This window comes from Nanorana parkeri, unplaced genomic scaffold (genome assembly GCF_000935625.1).
Source record: "Nanorana parkeri isolate BGI_ZX_2015 unplaced genomic scaffold, ASM93562v1 scaffold630, whole genome shotgun sequence".
In the NCBI taxonomy this organism is placed as follows: Eukaryota; Metazoa; Chordata; class Amphibia; order Anura; family Dicroglossidae; genus Nanorana; species Nanorana parkeri.
In genome coordinates, this window is record NW_017306898.1 from 212,495 (window position 1) to 233,039 (window position 20,545).

Sequence of the window (20,545 nt, forward strand, 5' to 3'; positions counted from 1 at the left end):
ACGGCAGAGAGCCGTGACAGGATCGAGAGGTGAGCGAACCCGGTATGTGTTTGCTCACTTCCCGATCTACTGAGCCGACCTGTGACAGTCTCATTGTCACAGGTCGGCTAGAACTATGAGGTGAGTGAAAAGCACTCACCTCATAGTTCTCCTTTAAGATTGAACTCCTGAGTTTAGTGTCACTTTACTCCGATGAAAAGATACATTGTTGTTAATAGTTCAGGTACCTGAATCCAATATTAAGATTGAACTCCGGATTTTAGTGTCACTTTAATCTGATGAATAAAGCTGCAGAGTACAGATATAATTTGAAGGTGTATGTGCTCGTAGTGGACACCAGAGGGCGCTATAACTGTAGGAATCATGTTTCCATTCGGACATCAGACTTGCAATCAGTGCAGAGAAATGCCATGGACCCTCCACAAGCTGCATCTACAATAACATTTCCGGGGATCCCGCCCCCCGTACAAATGAAATTATTTTGTTTTAGCCGCATAAATCTGATTTGTCCGGCAAGTTAATTTCCTAAAAAAAAAGCAAAAAGTGCCGCCATACCAGTGCCAGTGAGTTCTCCCAGTTCAGCTCGGACCTAGGAGTTCAGCTGCACACAGGAGTAGAAGCTCTGAGCGTCTGAGGGGCTGCTATAGAATTGCTGTGATTAGAAGGCTCAGAATGGAATTTGATCTTCTCCATCTCTGGCAGACTTAGAAATGAAGTCTATAATTAGTTGCAATTCAATTCCAAGGTTGACCTTACCAATTCTTAGATGTGCTGGCTGCGTTAGTTTTCTTTTATTCCTTTATTTCTAGCCGCTGATCCCGCCAATGACACACTTCCTGTCCTAGGGTGACAACACTCACGCGTCCATGTTGTATCAGGACAACAGAAACGAGACCACAAAACCCTGTCCCTCTGCTGTTGTCCATAACACAGAGGGGGTGTGGTTCTGTAGTGGTCAGAGAACAATGTATCTGATAACACTCGCAGGCAGGGAGCACAGGAAGGTATCAGCTCATTAGATTTCCGGCAGGATCAACACATTTATTTTTTTGCACTTATCAAACAGATATAACAAAAAGCTTTCAATGGTATATTTAGGAGACCAAAAGGGGCCGTGTAAGAAAAGTTCATTATTGAGGTTTAAATCCACTTTAAAGAGACCCTGTCTAATCTCTAACCATCAGAAAGACAGATGCCTAAGAAGGTAGTCCCCTCCCTTTAAATATATTTCTTCTCACTTCCTGTTGTGTCTGCAGGACCGGAAGTGAAGGATGGGCTGGAATGGGAGAGGAAGAAGCAGCAGCAGCACAGGGTTATGTTGACATATTCATGTACTGACATGCATGCTGATAAGATGAGAGAGCAGAGTGACAGAGAGATGAGCTCTTCACTGTGCTGCTTCTCCACACACTGTCCAGTCACAGGCTGCAGGATGACCTGGGCTCAGGGGAAGCGGGTTCAATGATGCTGGCCATCAGACTGAGGACCTCTAGCAGCAAGAAAAAAGTCCTTCTGGGAAGATCTCTAGATAGAAGGTGAATATTGCAGTTTTTGTGTTTTACCTTTTAATCCCCGTTTAATTTCTATCTTGTTATATGTGGCGGGCGTTCTGCTTGTGTCTTAGTGTGAGAGAATCCAAATACACAACAGCTCTCAGGTGATGTCTCAGGTGTGAGGAGGGTTGTGTCGCAGGTCGTATATCTGTAGAAGCTCCGGAACAAATGCAGGTTAGACGCCAGACGTGTCTCCGGCTTACATTCATTGTTAAGCCTAAAGGGAGCCTGCTGTGATGTGTGACCCGGGCTGGAGGTCAGTCACCGTTCCATCATTTCTTCCTTTTCTGTCAAGCGGTCCGGAGACACGAGGCCATTGTGATTACAGCTTAGTGTCCCCAACGCCGGCTCTTCAGAAATATCCGTACAATCTGCCTGCGATTGGGAGGGTCCGATAGATGTGACTCCCAACTCAGAGAAGTATAAAAGGCCAGATACCTGATATCATATCTATCTACACTATATTGCCAAAAGTATTAGGACCCCCCTCCAAAATCATTGGATTCAGGTGTTCCGTGACATTTCCTTGCTACTAAATATTCCGCGGTCACCTGTTACTGGGATTATAACAAAGTGGAAGCAACTGGGAACAACAGCAACTCAGCCACGGAGTGGTAGGCCACGTCACATGACAGAGCGGGTTCAGCGCATGCTGAAGCGCACAGAAGTCGCCAACTGTCTGCAGAGTCAATAGCTACAGACCTCCAAACTTCATGTGGCCTTCAGATTGGCGCAACAACAGTGCGTAGAGCGCTTCATGGAATGGGTTTCCATGGCCGAGCAGCTGCAGCCAAGCCTTACATCACCAAGTGTAATGCAAATAAGTTCAGCATATTGTGACATTAGGGCAGACTTCCTTAGCAAAGTGATCCACTCCAGTTCTGCAAAGTCAGTGGTCTTCTACTTTGCAATCTAATCTATTAAAGGAGAAATATGAGGCGAGTGATTTTCACACGTCGGCTCAATAGATCGGGAAGTGAGCGAACACATACCGTCGCTCTCGGCTCCCTGCAGGGATTCCCCCCCTCCCCCGATCCTCCAGCGCTGACTGGCGGAACGGACGGGGGAGGGGGCAGGTACAGCTGGCTCTGCCTCTAGATAGGCAGAGCCAGCTGTCAATCACGCAGCTGTAGCTCGCTATATACTGAGCTTTGGGTCACGGGAGGATGCTAGTTTATCTCCTCCTGTGACCCTTAGCAGAACTATAAGGAAAAACACTGACCCCATAGTTCTTCTTTAAGGACACTTGTTCAGGAGGCAACTTCCTGTTGCGTCTTTGGGGCAGGAAGTGAAATAACATTTCCCCAATAGTACACAGAAAGCAAGAAACAAACAGGTAGGGTTTTCATCCTTCCATGTTTGTACAAATACACTTTAACACACGCGTAAATGTTTTCTCTGACGTGTCTGTATATCATATTTAGGAAGTCCGTGTTTTTCTAATCATCTCTTAATTGTTGATACTTTATAAGGGAGAACTCTGGTGGATCTGTCACCATTTTTAAAGGAGAACTATGGGATCAGGGCTTTTCCCCATAGTTCTCCTTAGGGTAACGGGAGGACACAAACTAGCGTCCTCCCGTCACCCTAAGCTCAGTATACCGCAAGCTGCAGCTCGCGGTATACTGAGACGCCCCAGCTGAAGCGGATCCCAACAATTATGCCGGGATCCGCCCAGCTGCGTGACTGACAGCTGGCTCTGCCTATCTAGAGGCAGAGCCAGCTGTACCCGCCCCCTCCCCCGTCCGATCCGCCAGTCAGCGCCGGCGGATCAGAGCGGGGAGGGAGGAATCCAGCCCCTCCCCTGTCACAGCAGAGGGCTGTGACAGGATCGAGAGGTGAGCGAACGCCGGTATATGTTCGCTCACCTCCCGATCTACTGAGCCGACCTGTGACAGTCTCATTGTCACAGGTCGGCTAGAACTATGAGGTGAGTGAAAAGCACCCCCCTCATAGTTCTCCTTTAAGACTTTATTCTTCCACATGCGTTAAACAATTGCCGACATCATTGTAATACACCTTTTATCTAAAGTGAAACTCTGACTCGGCTTGAATGGAGCCGGGAATGTTTACAACGTCTGTTCTTTCTGGTTGTATCGGGGAGATTTCTGCTTACTTCCAGACTTGGGTGTCATGTGGACAGGAAATAAGGAAAAATCTCCCCAATGGAGTGGTGAACAACAGTAACAACTTGGCAGAGGTTGGGTATCCTTCTCCACTTCATCCAAAGCTAAACAAAAAGGGTTTGCTGGTCTTCCACTTCATACTGACTTGGTCCTGATAGTGACTCTGTCTTCACCTCTATACACCTCTATACTTCCACCGTCTCCCTTCCTCACATCTCAGCTGTTAATGGTAAATTCTGTTTATTTGATTGTATTCTGAGTTGTATTGGGTAGCTACAGAGTCCAGTCCACATTCTGACATCCGAGGGCAGAAGAACAGGCTTAGCCCTCATTCACACTAGAAACGGCCGGCGCGTACAGCTCCATGCTGCGTGCACGGCAGTAACGGGCAGCTCCCGGGAAGGACAGGTGCTGCGTGTGATTAGTACGCAGCCCCCGTCCTTCTCTATGGGACTACACGGCCATACGCCGCCCCTACGCTCACCCCAAGTGCAGGTCCATGCTGGTGCGTGTTTCCTGGCTCGGACGCAGACAGGATCCATCCTGTCAGCGTACGAGTGCGGACACCCTCACCCGCACGGACGTGCAGGGTGGCTGAGCGTAGGGCGGCGTACGGCCGCGTACTCCCATAGAGCAGGAAGGGGCTGCGTACTAATCACACGCAGCGCCTGTCCTTCCCGGGAGCTGCCCGTTACTGCCGTGCACGCAGCATGGAGCTGTACGCGCCGGCCGTTTCTAGTGTGGATGAGGGCTTAAGCTGTTACAATGTGATTGTACAATTTCCTGTCCATGACTTTCATGGTGACCGCACGCCTGACAATCTAATCTACACTCTCCCAGATCTACCGAAACAATCCATTCAATTTATGTACCTTTTTCCTTTGCACTCTTTCCTCTACTATATTCTCCTCTTACAAAGTGCATACAGTGCTCTAAAAATACATAACCAATACATGCATAAAATAATCAAATAGTATCACAAAAATTCCATGTATGATACAGTAAACTCCCCATTATCCGGCAACCACGGGGATGGATAGATTCCGGATAAATGTATTTTCTGGTTGCTTGAGAGTTACTATTAAAAATAGGTCTAACTAATGCCATACCACATACTACACCATACCCCGTACTATACCACACCCCGTACTATACCACACCCCATACTATACCATACCCCGTACTATACCATACCCCGTACTATACCACACCCCATACTATACCACACCCCATACTATACCATACCCCATACTATACCATACCCAATACTATACCACACCCCATACTATACCATACCCCGTACTATACCATACCCCATACTATACCCACCACACCCCATACTATACCACACCCCGTACTATACCACACCCCATACTATACCCCACCCCGTACTATACCACACCCTGTACTATACCACACCCCGTACTACACCATACCCCATACTATACCACACCCCGTACTATACTATACCATACCCCATACTATACCATACCCAATACTATACCACACCCCATACTATACCATACCCCGTACTATACCATACCCCGTACTATGCCATACCCCGTACTATACCATACCCCGTACTATGCCATACCCCGTACTATACCATACCCCGTACTATGCCATACCCCGTACTATACCATACCCCGTACTATGCCATACCCCGTACTATACCATACCCCGTACTATGCCATACCCCGTACTATACCATACCCCGTACTATGCCATACCCCGTACTATACCATACCCCGTACTATGCCATACCCCGTACTATACCATACCCCGTACTATGCCATACCCCGTACTATACCATACCCCGTACTATGCCATACCCCGTACTATACCATACCCCGTACTATGCCATACCCCGTACTATACCATACCCCGTACTATGCCATACCCCGTACTATACCATACCCCGTACTATGCCATACCCCGTACTATACCATACCCCGTACTATGCCATACCCCGTACTATACCATACCCCGTACTATGCCATACCCCGTACTATACCATACCCCGTACTATGCCATACCCCGTACTATACCATACCCCGTACTATGCCATACCCCGTACTATACCATACCCCGTACTATACCATACCCCATACTATACCTCACCCCATACTATACCATACCCCATACTATACCATACCCTGTACTATACCTCACCCCATACTATACCTCACCCCGTACTATACCATACCCCATACTATACCATACCCCATACTATACCATGCCCCATACTATACCATACCCCATACTATACCATACCCCATACTATACCTCACCCCATACTATATCTCACCCCGTACTATACCATACCCCATACTATACCACACCCCGTACTATACCATACCCTGTACTATACCATACCCCATACTGTACTATACCACACCCCGTACTATACCATACCCTGTACTATACCACACCCCATACTATACCATACCCCATACTGTACTATACCACACCCCGTACTATACCATACCCTGTACTATACCATACCCCATACTATACCATACCCCATACTATACCACACCCCGTACAATACCACACCCCATACTATACCATACCCCTACTATACCACACCCCGTACAATACCACACCCCATATTATACCACACCCCATACTATACCATACCCTGTACTATGCCATACCCCATACTATACCATACCTCAGGGGATCAGCTTTTGCAGAAAGTTAAAACTTTTAAGCATCAAGGAGCAGCCCCCATTATAAGTGATTTAGTCAGCATTACAAATAACTTAAAAACCTTTTGACTTTAACTATCATTTTAATATCCTTTTGTATCAATTGAAGGAAGTTTATCTTTCCACTCTGTTTGAGAGCCTTTTATACTATTTTGTGTCTATATTATATATACTATTATATAGATGATATAGATGATATATATATATGAGATAATGAACAGGAACTGCCAGTAAGGCTCTTAGGCAGCAAGGACAAAACTTCTGGGGTCTTTAGGAATATTCTTTTTGAAAATGTTTTTTCAATGGGCCTTGATGGTGTATTAACGGACCTGAAACACAAAACCGCCTCATATTTTTCCAGTGCATCGTAAGGCGCCACATACTTATTACATGCATTGTGGTGCGCGGAGACTCAGTTGTATTTGTTTGGTCCATGGGTTGGGTTTCCCTTAAAGGCGACTTTGCAGTCCCAACACCGCTCACTGTTGTACTGGATGTTTAATGAGCATAACAATTTTTTTAAAGCGATAAGATTGAACTCAGGAGTTCAATCTTACAAATACATTCAAGTACCTTAACTATGAACAACAATGTATCTTATTTGTGTATCGCTCGGCTGTAGATCCTCCAATCATCTCTGAATTGGTGCTGACACTGTCCTTCCTTCTGGAGCAGTGGTTCTCAACCCGTGTAACCTCAGGACCCACATTTGTGCTCGGTCATTAAGTCGCAATGCAATGGAACGCCCAGCATTGCGGTACTGTGCTTTCTGGTGCAGGCGATCGAACTGTGGTTGGGAGGTGCGTTCGGGGTGCCATTCAAGTGAATGGCAATGCGACGCACCTCCCACACGGTAGGTGCGATTGCATGGTACAGTGCCTTAATCACATGGGACTGTGCGATTAACGCACTGTACTAGTGTGAACTGGCCCTCAAAAACACTGACATACACAATTTGTTTTTCTTTTTTTTAAGGTCCACCCAGTCTCCCTACCTTATGAAAACTGGAATGGATCCTCAACCTGGGGTCCAGTATGGTCTGGGGTGCTGTGACGGAGCTCCATCTATATGTGCATTGCTGGTACAGCTCCCATGCACTCCTGTAGAGGTGTCGGGAGCCAGAATTTGATGGCACTCCAGGGCATGCAAGGAAGCTGTAAGCAATGCACATATGGATGGAGCTCCCTCACGGCCATAGCCCCAGCCCACCCCACCTCAAGTCGAAACTCAGCGCCGGGCAGCATATTTTGAATGGCTGCTCAGTGCGAGAACTGACAGTGCTGCGCTAGGGGGAGGCTGAGGAGCCTCTCACCTAGAAAACTGGAAGGCATGCGGTGACCCACTGAACACGGAGTCATGACCCACCAGTTGAGAAACAAGGTTCTAGAGGGGGGCTTCTTTTGCTCCCCATGGTCCCTGTGTGTGTTGTAAAGTAGTCACCGCTCCAAGCTCGCTCCCGGGATGGACTACAATCTCAGTTCAAATGAGTAAACTACAACAACCGTGCATTACAGTAAGGCGCACATTACAGTATTGGTTTATGTTAAAAAATCTGAGGGTTTAATGTCACTTAGATACTTGAATGTATTTGTAAGATTTAAGTTTAGTGTCACTTTATTGGGCAATGGAATATAATGTGAGGTCTTGCCTAAGCAGTGTGTATCCAATCAGCCCTTGCACTACAAGTTCTAAAGGAGATTGTACAATCAGATTGTACCATGCATGGTCTGTGTTAGCACATGAATTGTATGTAGAGATAATGCAGGTTGCTGTGTACAATGTCTGATGCATGCTATGCATTTTCTTTCAATGTGCATTCACAAAGGTTTGGCCTTGCTGTCTATTTATATCTAGGATTAGGAAGGGGTGCAGTTCAGTGCCATGTATCATAGAGCAGAGCGGCTCCCAGCTGCACCCATCTGCCAGCTCTGGGGTGTATGGCAGGCAGGGAAGAGGAGGGCTCAGCCAGGACAATAGACACCTCGGTGTGACACCAGGCGGAGGAGGAGGAAGATCCAGTGTAATCCCCTGAGCTCCGGGGAGAGGGAGGGAGGAAGGTCAGCGGGATTCCTCCTCCATGAGCCTGCTCGGGTCTTACCGGAAAAAGACCAACAATGACGGTTATGAGTCTTTACAGCTGGTGGACAGCAACGGGGAGGCCAGTAGCGGAGGAGGCGGCAGGGAGCGGCCGGGGAGCAGGCAAGGAGTGAGCGGGGCGGCGGCAGCGCCATCCGGAGGAGCCTCTCCAGCAACAGCGGTGGCGGCGGCAGCCAGGAGCCCGGGCCGGCAGAGCGACTGCAGCACCATGGACAGCCCAGGTACAGCCGGGGGACGGTGGGGGTGTCGGTGCATGCTGCATGGGGATCATATACACTATATATATTGTACTATAATAATGCAGCACCATGGACAGCTCAGGCACAGCCGGGGGCCTATTGCATGGTGTGTGATCATATGGGATGAGGATGTCGGCGCATGGGGGAATCATATATATTATATATTGTACTATAATAATGCAGCACCATGGACAGCCCAGGTACAGCCGGGGGTATGGGGGTGTCGGAGCACGCTGCATGGGGGTTCATACACAGTATATTATATATTTTCTATAAGGATGCGGCACCATGGACTGCCCAGGTACAGCCGGAGGTATGGGGGTGTCAGTGCATGCTGCATGGGGTATCATACACATTATATAGCATACATATTGTATTATAAGGATGCAGAAGCCTAGACAACCCAGGTACAGCCGGGGGGCCTGTTGCATGGTGCGTGATGTCAGTGCATGAATGATCATATATATTATATATTGTACTATAAGGATGCAGCACTATAGACAGCTCAGGAACAGCTGGAGGGGGGCTAATGTATGGTGGGGCTGTGTGTGATCATATGGGATGAGGGTGTCAGTGCTGAACGGGGGAACATACACCATATACTGTATGATACACAATATATATGTATATATATATATATATACATATATATATATATATATCAGGGTGGCAGTGCATGCTGCATGGGGTGATCATTTATATCATATATTATATATATTGTACCATAAGGATACAGCACTATAGACAGCTCAGGAACAGCTGGAGGGGGGCTAATGTATGGTGGGGCTGTGTGTGATCATATGGGATGTGGGTGTCAGCGTGTGCTGCATGGGGGGTCCATACACATTATATATGTTGTACTGTAAGGATGCAGCACCATGGACAGCTCAGGTACAGCTGGGGACCCAATGGATGGTGTGTGGTCATACAAGATCAGAGTGTCAGTGCATGCTGCATGTGGATCATACACTTTCTACACCCTATATATTATAGTACTCTAAAAATGCAGTACCGTGAACAGTTCAGGTATAATGGTGGGCCTGATCCATGATGTGTGATCATAAGGGATCTGGGTATATGGACGTATTGTACTATAAGGATGCAACACCATGGACAGCTTAGGTATAACGGGGGACTAATCCATAATGTGCAATCATAAGGTATCTGGATGTCATTGCATGCTGTCTGGGGGGGATAATACCCATTATATACCCCATATTGTAGTATAAGGATACATTTCAGTTACAGCGAGGGTAAGTGCATGCTACATGTGGCATCATACACCTACTGTACTTCACCCCATATTACGGTACTATAAAGATGCGGCATCATGGGCAGCACAGGTACAGCCATGGGGGCTTCATGATGGGGCTTTGTGTGATCATATGGGATCAGAGTGACAGTTCATGCTTCATGGGGGATCATACATATTACACACCCCATTTTATGGTACCATAAACACCAGGGACAGCTCAAGTACAGTGGGGAACCTAATGCATGATGTGTGATTACAGGTTCAGGGTGTCAATGCATGCTTCATGGGGAATTGTACACCTTCTACACCCCATATTGTAATGCTATAAAACTGCAATACCATCGACAGCTCCTATATAATAAGAGGGGATGTTACATGCAAGATGTGTGACCATACAGGACCAGGGTGTCGGTGCATACTGTATGGGGAATTATACATTTATATACCCCATATCATACTATATGCTGCAACACCATAAACAGTTCAGGTTTAATAGGGGTCTTATGCATGATGAGGCGGAGTGTAATTACAATTAGGGTGTCAGTGCATGCTGCAATGGGGGCATATACACCTTCTACACCCCATATTATAGTGCACCACAGACAGCTCAGGTATAACCCCATGGACAAAGTGGTATTATACCGGATCAGGGTGTCAGTGCATGCTGCATAAGGGTTCATACACATTATACACCCCATAATTGTATTATCAGTCTGCAGCACAATGGGCAGCTCAGGTACAGCAAAGGGGGCCCAATGCATTAAGACCTGTCTGAGATAAGCTAGGTTCAGGCTGTTAGTATCTGCTACAAGGGGGATCATGCACAGTCTACATCCCATATTATGGTACTATAAGTCTGCAGAACCAAAGCAAGGCCAGGTACAGTCAGGAGCGCCCATAACATCGATCTATGATATCACATGGCCAGCCTACCACTAAATGTTGTATGGGGAATCATGCATCTTGTAGGGGCCATATTATTGCATTTTAAATGTACAGTCATATTATGGTGGCATGGTTGTGACACTGGGAGGTCATGTACCCTATGTATGATAATATTGCAGACTACAGCCCCATATACAGCCTGGTTACAGTTGGGATCCTTGATGAATATTAGACCTGTGTTATCGTAGGATGACCCTGTGTCAGGACATGCTGCATACACCTACACCCCATATCACTGCATTATCAGGATGTACCATCATAGAAAGCCCAGGAAGAGTCCATGCTGTATTACCAGCTAGTGCATTCTGCATGGGGAATCCTACACTTTACACAGCACAATGTTAGCTGTCAGCTATGAGTCTGAGTACAGGCATGTAGAATATTGCCATGATGTTCCATGGGACATATGATCAGAACATCATTTCCTCCTGTATGGGAAATCCAGAATAGGATATACTATATTATTAAATTATCAGACTGCAGGACCGTAAACAGCTCAGGTACTGCAGGAAGTATATAATTTTTACAATCCATATTGTTATATTACCAGGCTACAGCACTGTAAACAGCTCAGGTACAGCTGGGGTGCGAAAGATAAACCCCGGGCACAAAATCCGTCATTCAAATACATTCCTCAATAATCACAAAGGATATAAGTCAACTTTGTGTGCACCAAATGCCTTTGCATACCCATATATTACTTTGTGCTGCACTTGCCAAAACAAGACCCAGCAGGCCTCACCCACTACAGACTGCCTGTAGACCTCTACAGGAGGAGGCCGAGACCAGACCAGTCATCCTGCGCAAGGAGAGAAAGTAGCAGTGACTGGTCTTTGGTACAGGAGGGGGCAGAGACAAGACCAGTCACCCTACACAAGGAGAGAGAGAGCAGCAGTGAGCGGTCTTTATTACAAGAGGGGCAGAGACAAGACCAGTCACCCTGCATGAGGAGAGAGAGCAGCAGTGACCAGTCTTTATTACAGGAGGAGGTGGAGACAAGAGCAGTCACCATGCATGATGAAGGAGAGCAGCAGTGACCAGTCTTTTTTACAGGAAGTTCCAACTTTCACACTGGATAACTGCACAGATCTGGAGGAAATACACAACGCTCACCGAGATTCAAGTAAGAACACTCATGGCTCTTTTAGTTAGACAATATTTGCTTGTCCCGGAGTTCAGATTTAATGCTTGCTAAACTATGTCAGCATATAATCCGCCTGTCAATAGAAACTGCATGTGGCGCGCTGTGAAGTGCTCAGGTAAAGGTTACACTGTATTACCAGCTTGTACAGCAGGAGTAGGCAAACTCCAGCTGTGGTGAAACTACGAATCCCAAATAATGCATCTGCCTTTGGGAAACATGCCTGTGGCTGTCAGAGTCTTGCAATGCCTCATGGGACTTGTAGTCGCACCACAGCTAGAGGGCCTGAGTTTGCCAACCCCGTTGTACACAACAATATTGTATCATATGCTATAGCCATGGCAAAGCCAATGCTACTGTATACAGACTTTCTTCGCTTACCGACTTACCTGCTTTGCGACCACTCGCACTTACGACCGACCTCCGACCTTACGCGTCAGCGTCAGAGCAACGTCTCGCCGGCGGAAGTGATGTCCTCCGTTCTTCACTGCGGGTCCCGGTTAGTATTTTATTGCCCGATGTACAGTACACTGTTCAGTACTGTACACCTGCAACACTATACAGTACTGTACTAACGCAGTACAGTACTGTATAGAGTTCCTCACTTTCGTTTAACGACATGGTCGTAGGAACAGAACTCGGTCGTTAAAGGAGAACTATGGGGTTAGGGCTTTTCCCCATAGTTCTGCTTAGGGTAAACGGGAGGACACAAACTAGCGTCCTCCCGTCACCCTAGGCTCAGTATACCGCGAGCAGCTGAAGCGGATCCCGACAATTGTGCCGGGATCCGCCCAGCTGCGTGACTGACAGCTGGCTCTGCCTATCTAGAGGCAGAGCCAGCTGTACCCGCTCCCTCCCCCATCCATTCCACCAGTCAGCGCTGGAGGATCGGAGCGGGGAGGGGGGAATCCAGCCCCTCCCCTGTCATGGCAGAGAGCCGTGACAGGATCGAGAAGTGAGCGAACGCTGGTATGTGTTCTCTCACCTCCCGATCTACTGAGCCGACCTGTGACAGTCTCATTGTCACAGGTCGGCTAGAACTATGAGGTGAGTGAAAAGCACCCACCTCATAGTTCTCCTTTAAGTGAGGAATACCTGTACTACCAGCCCATGTACTAGGCAGTTTTACACATCAGCACCAAGGACAGCACAGATCTTGGCCATGCTGCATTACTGGCCTATGTACAGTATACCATAATGTTGTATTATATGTTTCAGCACCAAAGACAGTTCATGTGAAAGGCGGCCATGTTTTATTACCAACCCAAGTGCCAGATGCAGGCTATAGGTTATGTACAGCTCAATATTACATTTAAATATACAGCACCATATACTGTCCATCCTGCTAAAGTTTCAGTTGGCCTTTGTTGCATAGTAGCTCATGCACCCTATACTCTCTCTCTCTCTCTCTCTCTCTATCTCTCTCTCTCTCTCTCTCTCTCTATATATATTACACAGTATAGGGTGTATGAGCCCCTATGCAACAAAAGCTGACTGATACTATAACAAGATATATATATAATATTACTTGCATGGTGGACGGGACGTGCAATGAGGTGCCATTCAAATGAATGGCAGGGCAACGCACCTCCCGCACTGTTAACGCACAGTAGGTGCATTGCGCAGTACGGTGCGATTATGCATCAGCCCTTAGTCCCAGACCTCTGAGTTTTGGGCATTTCTGCCGACCTTTGTGTGTCCCTGCTTCTCCTTATATATTCTCCTTAATATAAAAAAAAAATTAATAATCCAACAGGGATGGTGGGAGCCCTTCATATTGGGCACAGCAGGTGTGCAGATCAGGAAACTCAACATAGAGTGGTGGTAACCTCTCATAATGGGCACAGCAGGTGTACAGACCCAAAATCTCAGTGCACCGATATTGCGAGCCCCTTAATGATGAGCACAGCAGGTGTACAGACCCAAAATCTCAGTGCAGGGATGGTGGGAGCCCCTTAAAATGAACACAGCAGGTGTACAGATCTGGAAACTCACCAAGAGTCTCTAAGAAATTTTAAAAAAAAAGAGTGTGAGGGGGTTTACTCTCCAGCAGCTACCAGAAGTATATCTAAAGGCAAAAGTTTTATTTGGATAGAGCGTAAGGGGTTAATTCAAGTTTTAATTGTTGTCTGTGTGAAATTCACTGTCTTTGGTCCTGGTGACCACTGTCGCGCATCTGAAAGTGATTGAACATCCTAGGTTGTCACCAGAGCAGGTGCAGAGGGGGATATATTAAAATGGGGACACTTGTTCTGGTGACAATTTCTTTGTAGAGATTTCCTCTCACTTCCTGTTGTGTCTACAGGAAGCAACGGAAAATATCCCCAATGGGACACAGATGGCATTCAAAATCAATCCAAAAATACAAAAAGGGCTTTCATGTTAGATAAATGCCAATGGTAAATATGTTGTCACTGTTGTCAGTCTGGGTGTCTCACATTTAGGCAGCATGCTTTCTTTCCAAAAACGATCGGTCAGCAAATGCAGACAAGTAGCAGCGATGGGCCTGGTTTTTGACAGTAACAGCCAATCAGAAGCATGCACTGTTAAAATAAAAAAAAAGGTTGCATCAGAAGTTTGCCTGTTTCTCTGCAGTGAAGTTCAGTGCAGGGCTGAGATGAACTGAAGATCTTAATGTCATTTTTATGGGTAATTTCTCTTATTGTAGCGTTGATTTGATTGATGACGTTCTGCAATATCAGTGTAGCTGAGAAACGTGTGGATGTTCCTTTTGGTATTAAAGTCTCGGATTCAGGTGCCAGCCCAGCAAAAAGCTCTGCATGCCCACTGCCCACTCCTAAAACACACAGGCCCCTGGGTTATTTTTAAGACATTGCCTACACTTGTGCGGGTATATCGTTGAGCAGGCAATTATTAATAAGCAGCATGGGTGCTGTGTAGGCGGAATGTGCACAGGTCTGAATTTGGGTCAGCCAAACTGCGGCAGGGCCAAGCTGTCCATGTGCCACAAAGCTAGCTATACAATGTCGCTTATTTATGGTCTGATTTGTTTGTTTTTTATGGTTCCAATAGGTGATATTGATGTGGAGCTATGGCCAAAAATGTTACAAATATGCTACAGTCTATCACAAGCACTGGTTTAGATTGTGGCTTCAGCAGTGTTGATGTTGAATTAGAAATCTTAAAAATATTAAGGATAAGTACATCTGGAATGACAATTTTCTCTCAGTCCCCACAAATCAGTTACAGTTTTCTCTCAGTCCCTGCAGTTGATCCCGCCAGTGAAGTCCACCTAATGCAGCTTTCTATGATAGGGGGACAACGGTGCTGCACTGCTCCTGAATTCAGAGCAGAGTTGTCACTCTCATCTAGGCTGCGCCTGTTTGCACTACAGTGAGCTGTTGCAGAGGGCTTGGCTATCTGTAATGTTGCTGCTGATTGACAAGCCTGTAGCTTGTCAATCAGCACCTGGCCACACCCAGTCCTGCCCCCTGCTTTCTAGACTGACAGCTCTGCCTCTGTTGCTGAAACCCTCCCACGGTGACCCGCAGTGTCTGGGAAGGGGAGCATGTGAGACAGAAATGAAGAAGGATTGGGCTTAGTTAGGGAATGTAAAGGAAGTTTTGTGCTTACATTATGAGGCTTGTGGATCCCATAGGAACTGGATTTTGGACTTGCTTAGATTGCCTTTTGGTACCACTATTTGGTATCTATGACAAAGAGGTCATAGATACCAAATAGTGGGGGGCAATCTGGACTCAGGAAGGGTCATGGCTGGCTGGCAGTGCATGTGCCGGTTTTCCACTGGCTGCCAGCTCCCGGGGGATGGATAAAATCCTGTAGAGGCCGTATGTGGCACGCGGGCCATAGTTTGGAGACCTCTGATTCAGGGTGCAGCTGTCTGAGGGGAAACAAAAATAAGAGTTAAAAAACTTTTATTTTAGTTTTGGAGGAAGTGTTTATCAAGCTGTTAATTAGATTTTTTTTCCATTACAAATAAGGCAGCAAAAGTGTAAATTGGTTACATTGAGTCATATTAACAGCTTCTATCCCGCGAACCCATCAGAGCATGGTCACCAACCTGCCTCAATTCAGACCATTAGCTGCAGTCCCTGTTTGGGTATTCTGACAGTCGTGGGTGCCAGCAGGGGACATTCCTCCATCCGCGCTGTTTAGCAGGAATAGGGAAAGCGAGCGTTTACACTCATTCAGCCGTACGGGTTGAAATAGTAATTGGCCAACTTAACAGCACTGTCCAATGAAGTAGAGCTTAATTGGAACCCAGTGTTGCCCCTCCCTCCCATGTCAATGCCATGGTGTGAATGGGGACTAAATCTGGCCTAAGTAGGGGGTGTGCCAGACCTCTGCAGAGAGACCACTTCTTCCACACAGAGATCAAGCTCTCATTCACATGGGTAATGGCCGGTCCGTACAAATCCGTGCTGTGTGCATGGCCTTATCTGGCCGCTCTCGGGAAGGACGGGTGCTGCGTGTGATTATACACAGCGGCCTGTCCTTCTCTATGGGAGTACGCGGCTGTACGCTCACCCGACTTGCACGTCGGTGCGGGTGTCCGTACTCGTACACTGATAGGAGGGATTCTCTACACAGCCTGTGACTGCTTTCTGTAAAGGTGCCCATACACCTTACAAATATCGGCCGGTTTTCCTATGCGAACGCGCTTTCGTCCGATATTCGTAAGGTTGATGGGCAGTGTACAATCGATCGACTTTTGGCTAACCAGCAGGTTAGAAAAACTTCGGCCGATCGTACGATTTTCGCAAGATTGGTTGCTTTTCCGTACGACAAAATTCGTACAATTTACACTGCACATGCGCAGACCAAAATAAGTGTGGTCGATTACTGCAATTCGTCCAAGTGTTTTCTTCTAATTACCGCTGATCCAACCTAATCAGGGCAGGATGATCCGATGATCGCAAGGTGTATGGGCAGCCTTAAGGTGCCCATACACTGCTCGATTCTCGTACGAGAATCGCGGGGAAATCGTACGATTTTCGGCTGGTTTGAACGGTGCTCGGGAGACAAATGCCGAACGGGCCGGTGTGCGCACGCGCACACTGCCCGTTCAGCATTGCAGTCATCGGAAGCCCGCCCCTCAGGGGGGCGGGCTTGTGATGATCGAGAGTACGATCTGCCTGTCCAAGATGGGCAGATCGTACGTTTTTTAAATTACTTTACAACCATCGCAAGACTAAGGTCTTGCGATGGTTGTAAAGTGATGGCCACCTTAAGGCTTTGTACTCCTTTTCTTTTGATGCACCTGGTATGTATTTCGCTGATTTAAAGGAGAACTATGAGGTGAGTGCTTTTCACTCATCCTCATAGTTCTAGCCGACCTGTGACAATAACAGCTGGCTCTGCCTCTAGATAGGCAGAGCCAGCTGTCACTCACGCAGCTGGGCAGATCCAGACATAATTGTCGGGATCCGCTTCAGCTGCGGTGTCTCAGTATACCAGGAGCTGTAGCTCGCAGTATACTGAGCTTAGACTAAGGAGAACTATGGGGAAAAGCCCTAACCCCATAATTCTCATTTAATGTGAAAGTTTATTTGGGCTTCAATGTCTAAAAAAATCCACGTCGGGATTGGCTGGCACAATTTCTCGTGCATCAGCTCCAAAACACACACACGGGGCATTCACCGCGACGAGCATGATGTGGTACAACGTCCTCTAGCCGACTTTCAGACAAGGAGGTCTTTGTATTGTTTCACATTTGCATCTCTCATACAAGAGAAGTGGAATTGTTTTCCTGTGGCTCCTTGTTTCCAAACAACGATGGATGCGTAACGCCAGGGGTCGAGCTGCCTGGCAGGCGCGTCCATCACTCAGCGGCTCTTTTATGGAAATTCAGATTAGATTACATTAGGTTTGCATCGCTCATCAAAATGTCACCAATATATTAGGAAATGTTTTTCTGCATAAATCCACCAAATTACTCGGCATTCTCCGCTGCGTCCTGTCAGCCTGGAAAGCGTTTCCCTGGTTTGCCGGCCGGTTCAGAAATGTCTGTGAATTAGCGTGACTCGTGCGAAAAGGTAATGATGCCGTAATGTCCAGTTTATTGTAATTGCAGGTTTCTGGCGCTGTGGCCGTGCGTCGGGTTAATTTTAGATATTGCTGTCGTGTGTCACTGTGGGAAGATAATTGTTACATTGGAAATGGGTTCTTTGAGGGACCTTTTTATAAAGACTCTAAGTAATTTCCTGAATTTTTGTTTACCGCACGCATCTCCTGCATTAAAGCTGAACTCCGGGATGAGCAAACATTGTCATGCGTATTCTTCCTGGAATCTTGGTGAGCTTTGCGTATTTCTTCCAGATCTGTGCAGTAATCTCGTGTGAGACTTGGAGCTTCCTGTAATAAAGACCGGTCATTGCTGCTCTCTCCTTGTGCAGGGTGACTGGTCTTGTCTCCACCCCCTCCTGTAATAAAGACCTCTCACTGCTGCTATCTCGTCTTGGGGAGGGTGACTGGTCTTGTCTCCGCCCCCTCCTGTAATAAAGACCGGTCACTGCCGTTCTCTCTCCCCAGATAGCAAGCAATTGAGCTGCAAGTTTGAAAATGACTTGCTAAACTATTGCAGACTTGCCAAGCTTCACAATTTTGTTGCACAATTACAGCAAGTCTGCATTGCAAGTCTCCAGATCAACGTGCTTTGCAAAAGTGCTGTACACTTGCAGAGCTCTTGCTAAGGCTGGGCACACACCTTACAACCATCGCAAGACTTTTGTCTTGCGATGGTTGTAAGGTAATTAAAAAAACAAGGCAGATCGTACTTGCAATGATCGCAAGCCGCGCCCCCCCTGAGGGGCGGGCTTCCAATGACCGCAATGCCGAACGGGCAGTGTGAACTTGCGCACACCGGCCCGTGCGGCTTTTATCTTACGAACATGCTACACACCCGCCGAACATCGTACGATGCTCGGCGGGTTTTCGAACATGTTCGTAAGATAAAAGTCGTGCGACCTTACAGTAGCAGAGGTCGCATGGCTTCCGCACACCTTACGATAATCGTACGATCGCGGGATTTCCCGTGATTATCGTACAATTATCGCAAGGTGTGTGGGGACCTTTAGACTTGCAGGACTCTTGCTTTAGACTTGCCAAGCAAATTTGCTACAAATTCAAAGAGTGTCAACTAGGACATGTGCTGCAAGTGTTCTGCAAGTCTACAACTTGTCAGGGAATGTGTGCAGCAAGTTAACAAGAATTACAATTTAACCCTGACACAAGTTTGTGGCAAGTTATTCTTGCTATCTGGGTCCTTGTGCAGGGTGACTGGTCTTGTCTCGGCCCCCTCCTGTAATAAAGACCGGTCATTGCTGCTCTCTCTCCTTGTGCAGGGTGACTGGTCTAGCCTCTGCCCCATCCTGTCGTTTTCTGCAGGCAGCCTGCTGGGTCCCTCCCACAGCTCTGCTCTCTGCACAGGCTATGTGTAGCACAGTGATGATGTCAATGCTAGTATACTGCAGCTGACCCCTATCCTCTACCCCCCTAAACCACACCTGCACACCAACCCCCACTCTCACCATTGCACCAAACCCCCATCCGACCCCTTGCTCTCCTACATGTGCCCACTTCACTTTCTACTGTGCTCGATGCCACTGTACCAATACGCAACCCTCCATAAGTGATGCACCCTGTATCTGTATTCAGCCTGTTCAATAAATGGGAACAATTTTGCTAATATATACAGTATATATATCTCATGCTTACAGCTTGGCAGGATGACCTTGAGGTAAATTTCCTGGTATGATGTCAAGTTGAGGAAGAGACAAAGTGGCCATATGTTCTCCTTAGCAGACGTGTCTTGCTCTTTGTGTCACAATCAGAGGAGCGGAATGGAACGTGACTCGTACCAGTTACAATGTCTATTGTTTTAGGTAGAGGCACAGAAAGGTCATACTGTTCTACATATCACATGCCCCAACTCTACCCCTCACTGCCAGCTGCTGAATGCATCACTATTATAATCCAGGCATGAGAAAAATATAGACTGGTTCCTAATGTTAATATAAAGACAGATACGAGTACTTATACCAGCTGTATTAGAAAGAAAAGTTGTGCTTTAAAGAGGAACTGAAGGCTGGGGTTGTGGTGGGAGCCTTTGCCATAATATGCAGATACTGTATGTACGGTTTACTTGCACTGTGCAGGGTAACACAGGTAAGAGCTCCTGGCAAGTAGTGATGACAGGCCATCTCACCGCACGGCACGATGATCAGCGGCAGCAACCCCCCTACACCCCGTACGACCTGCAATAGCACACACTGGTTAAGTACAACCGAATAAATAAACCCCATTGTGACATTCTTGCAGGCGCCTCTTCCCCGGAAATGGAGGCCAATTATGGAGGGGGTCTCTTGGACATGGTCAAAGGAGGAGCCGGGCGCCTCTTCAGCAACTTGAAGGACAACCTGAAGGACACGCTGAAGGATACTTCTACTAAAGTAATGCAGTCAGTTGCCAGGTGAGTGTGAAACATAATTCGTACCT

At 47.1% G+C, this 20,545-nt stretch overlaps 1 protein-coding gene across 4 annotated transcripts in view; it reads left to right on the forward strand.

Moving 5' to 3' along the window:
* The first annotated feature begins 8,404 nt into the window (after positions 1 to 8,404).
* Positions 8,405 to 20,545, forward strand: part of DNAJC6 (DnaJ heat shock protein family (Hsp40) member C6) — a 42,645-nt gene continuing 30,504 nt past the window's right edge. For 2 of the 4 annotated variants that reach the window (XM_018563097.1, XM_018563098.1), the window contains exons 1-2: positions 8,405 to 8,708; positions 20,369 to 20,519. In XM_018563097.1, the coding sequence (XP_018418599.1) occupies positions 8,468 to 8,708; positions 20,369 to 20,519 (392 nt within the window). In that variant the 5' untranslated portion in view covers positions 8,405 to 8,467. Of the gene's footprint in view, positions 8,709 to 9,601; positions 9,618 to 20,368; positions 20,520 to 20,545 lie in introns of those variants that run through there. The other 2 variants (XM_018563099.1, XM_018563100.1) reach the window with 2 other exon arrangements.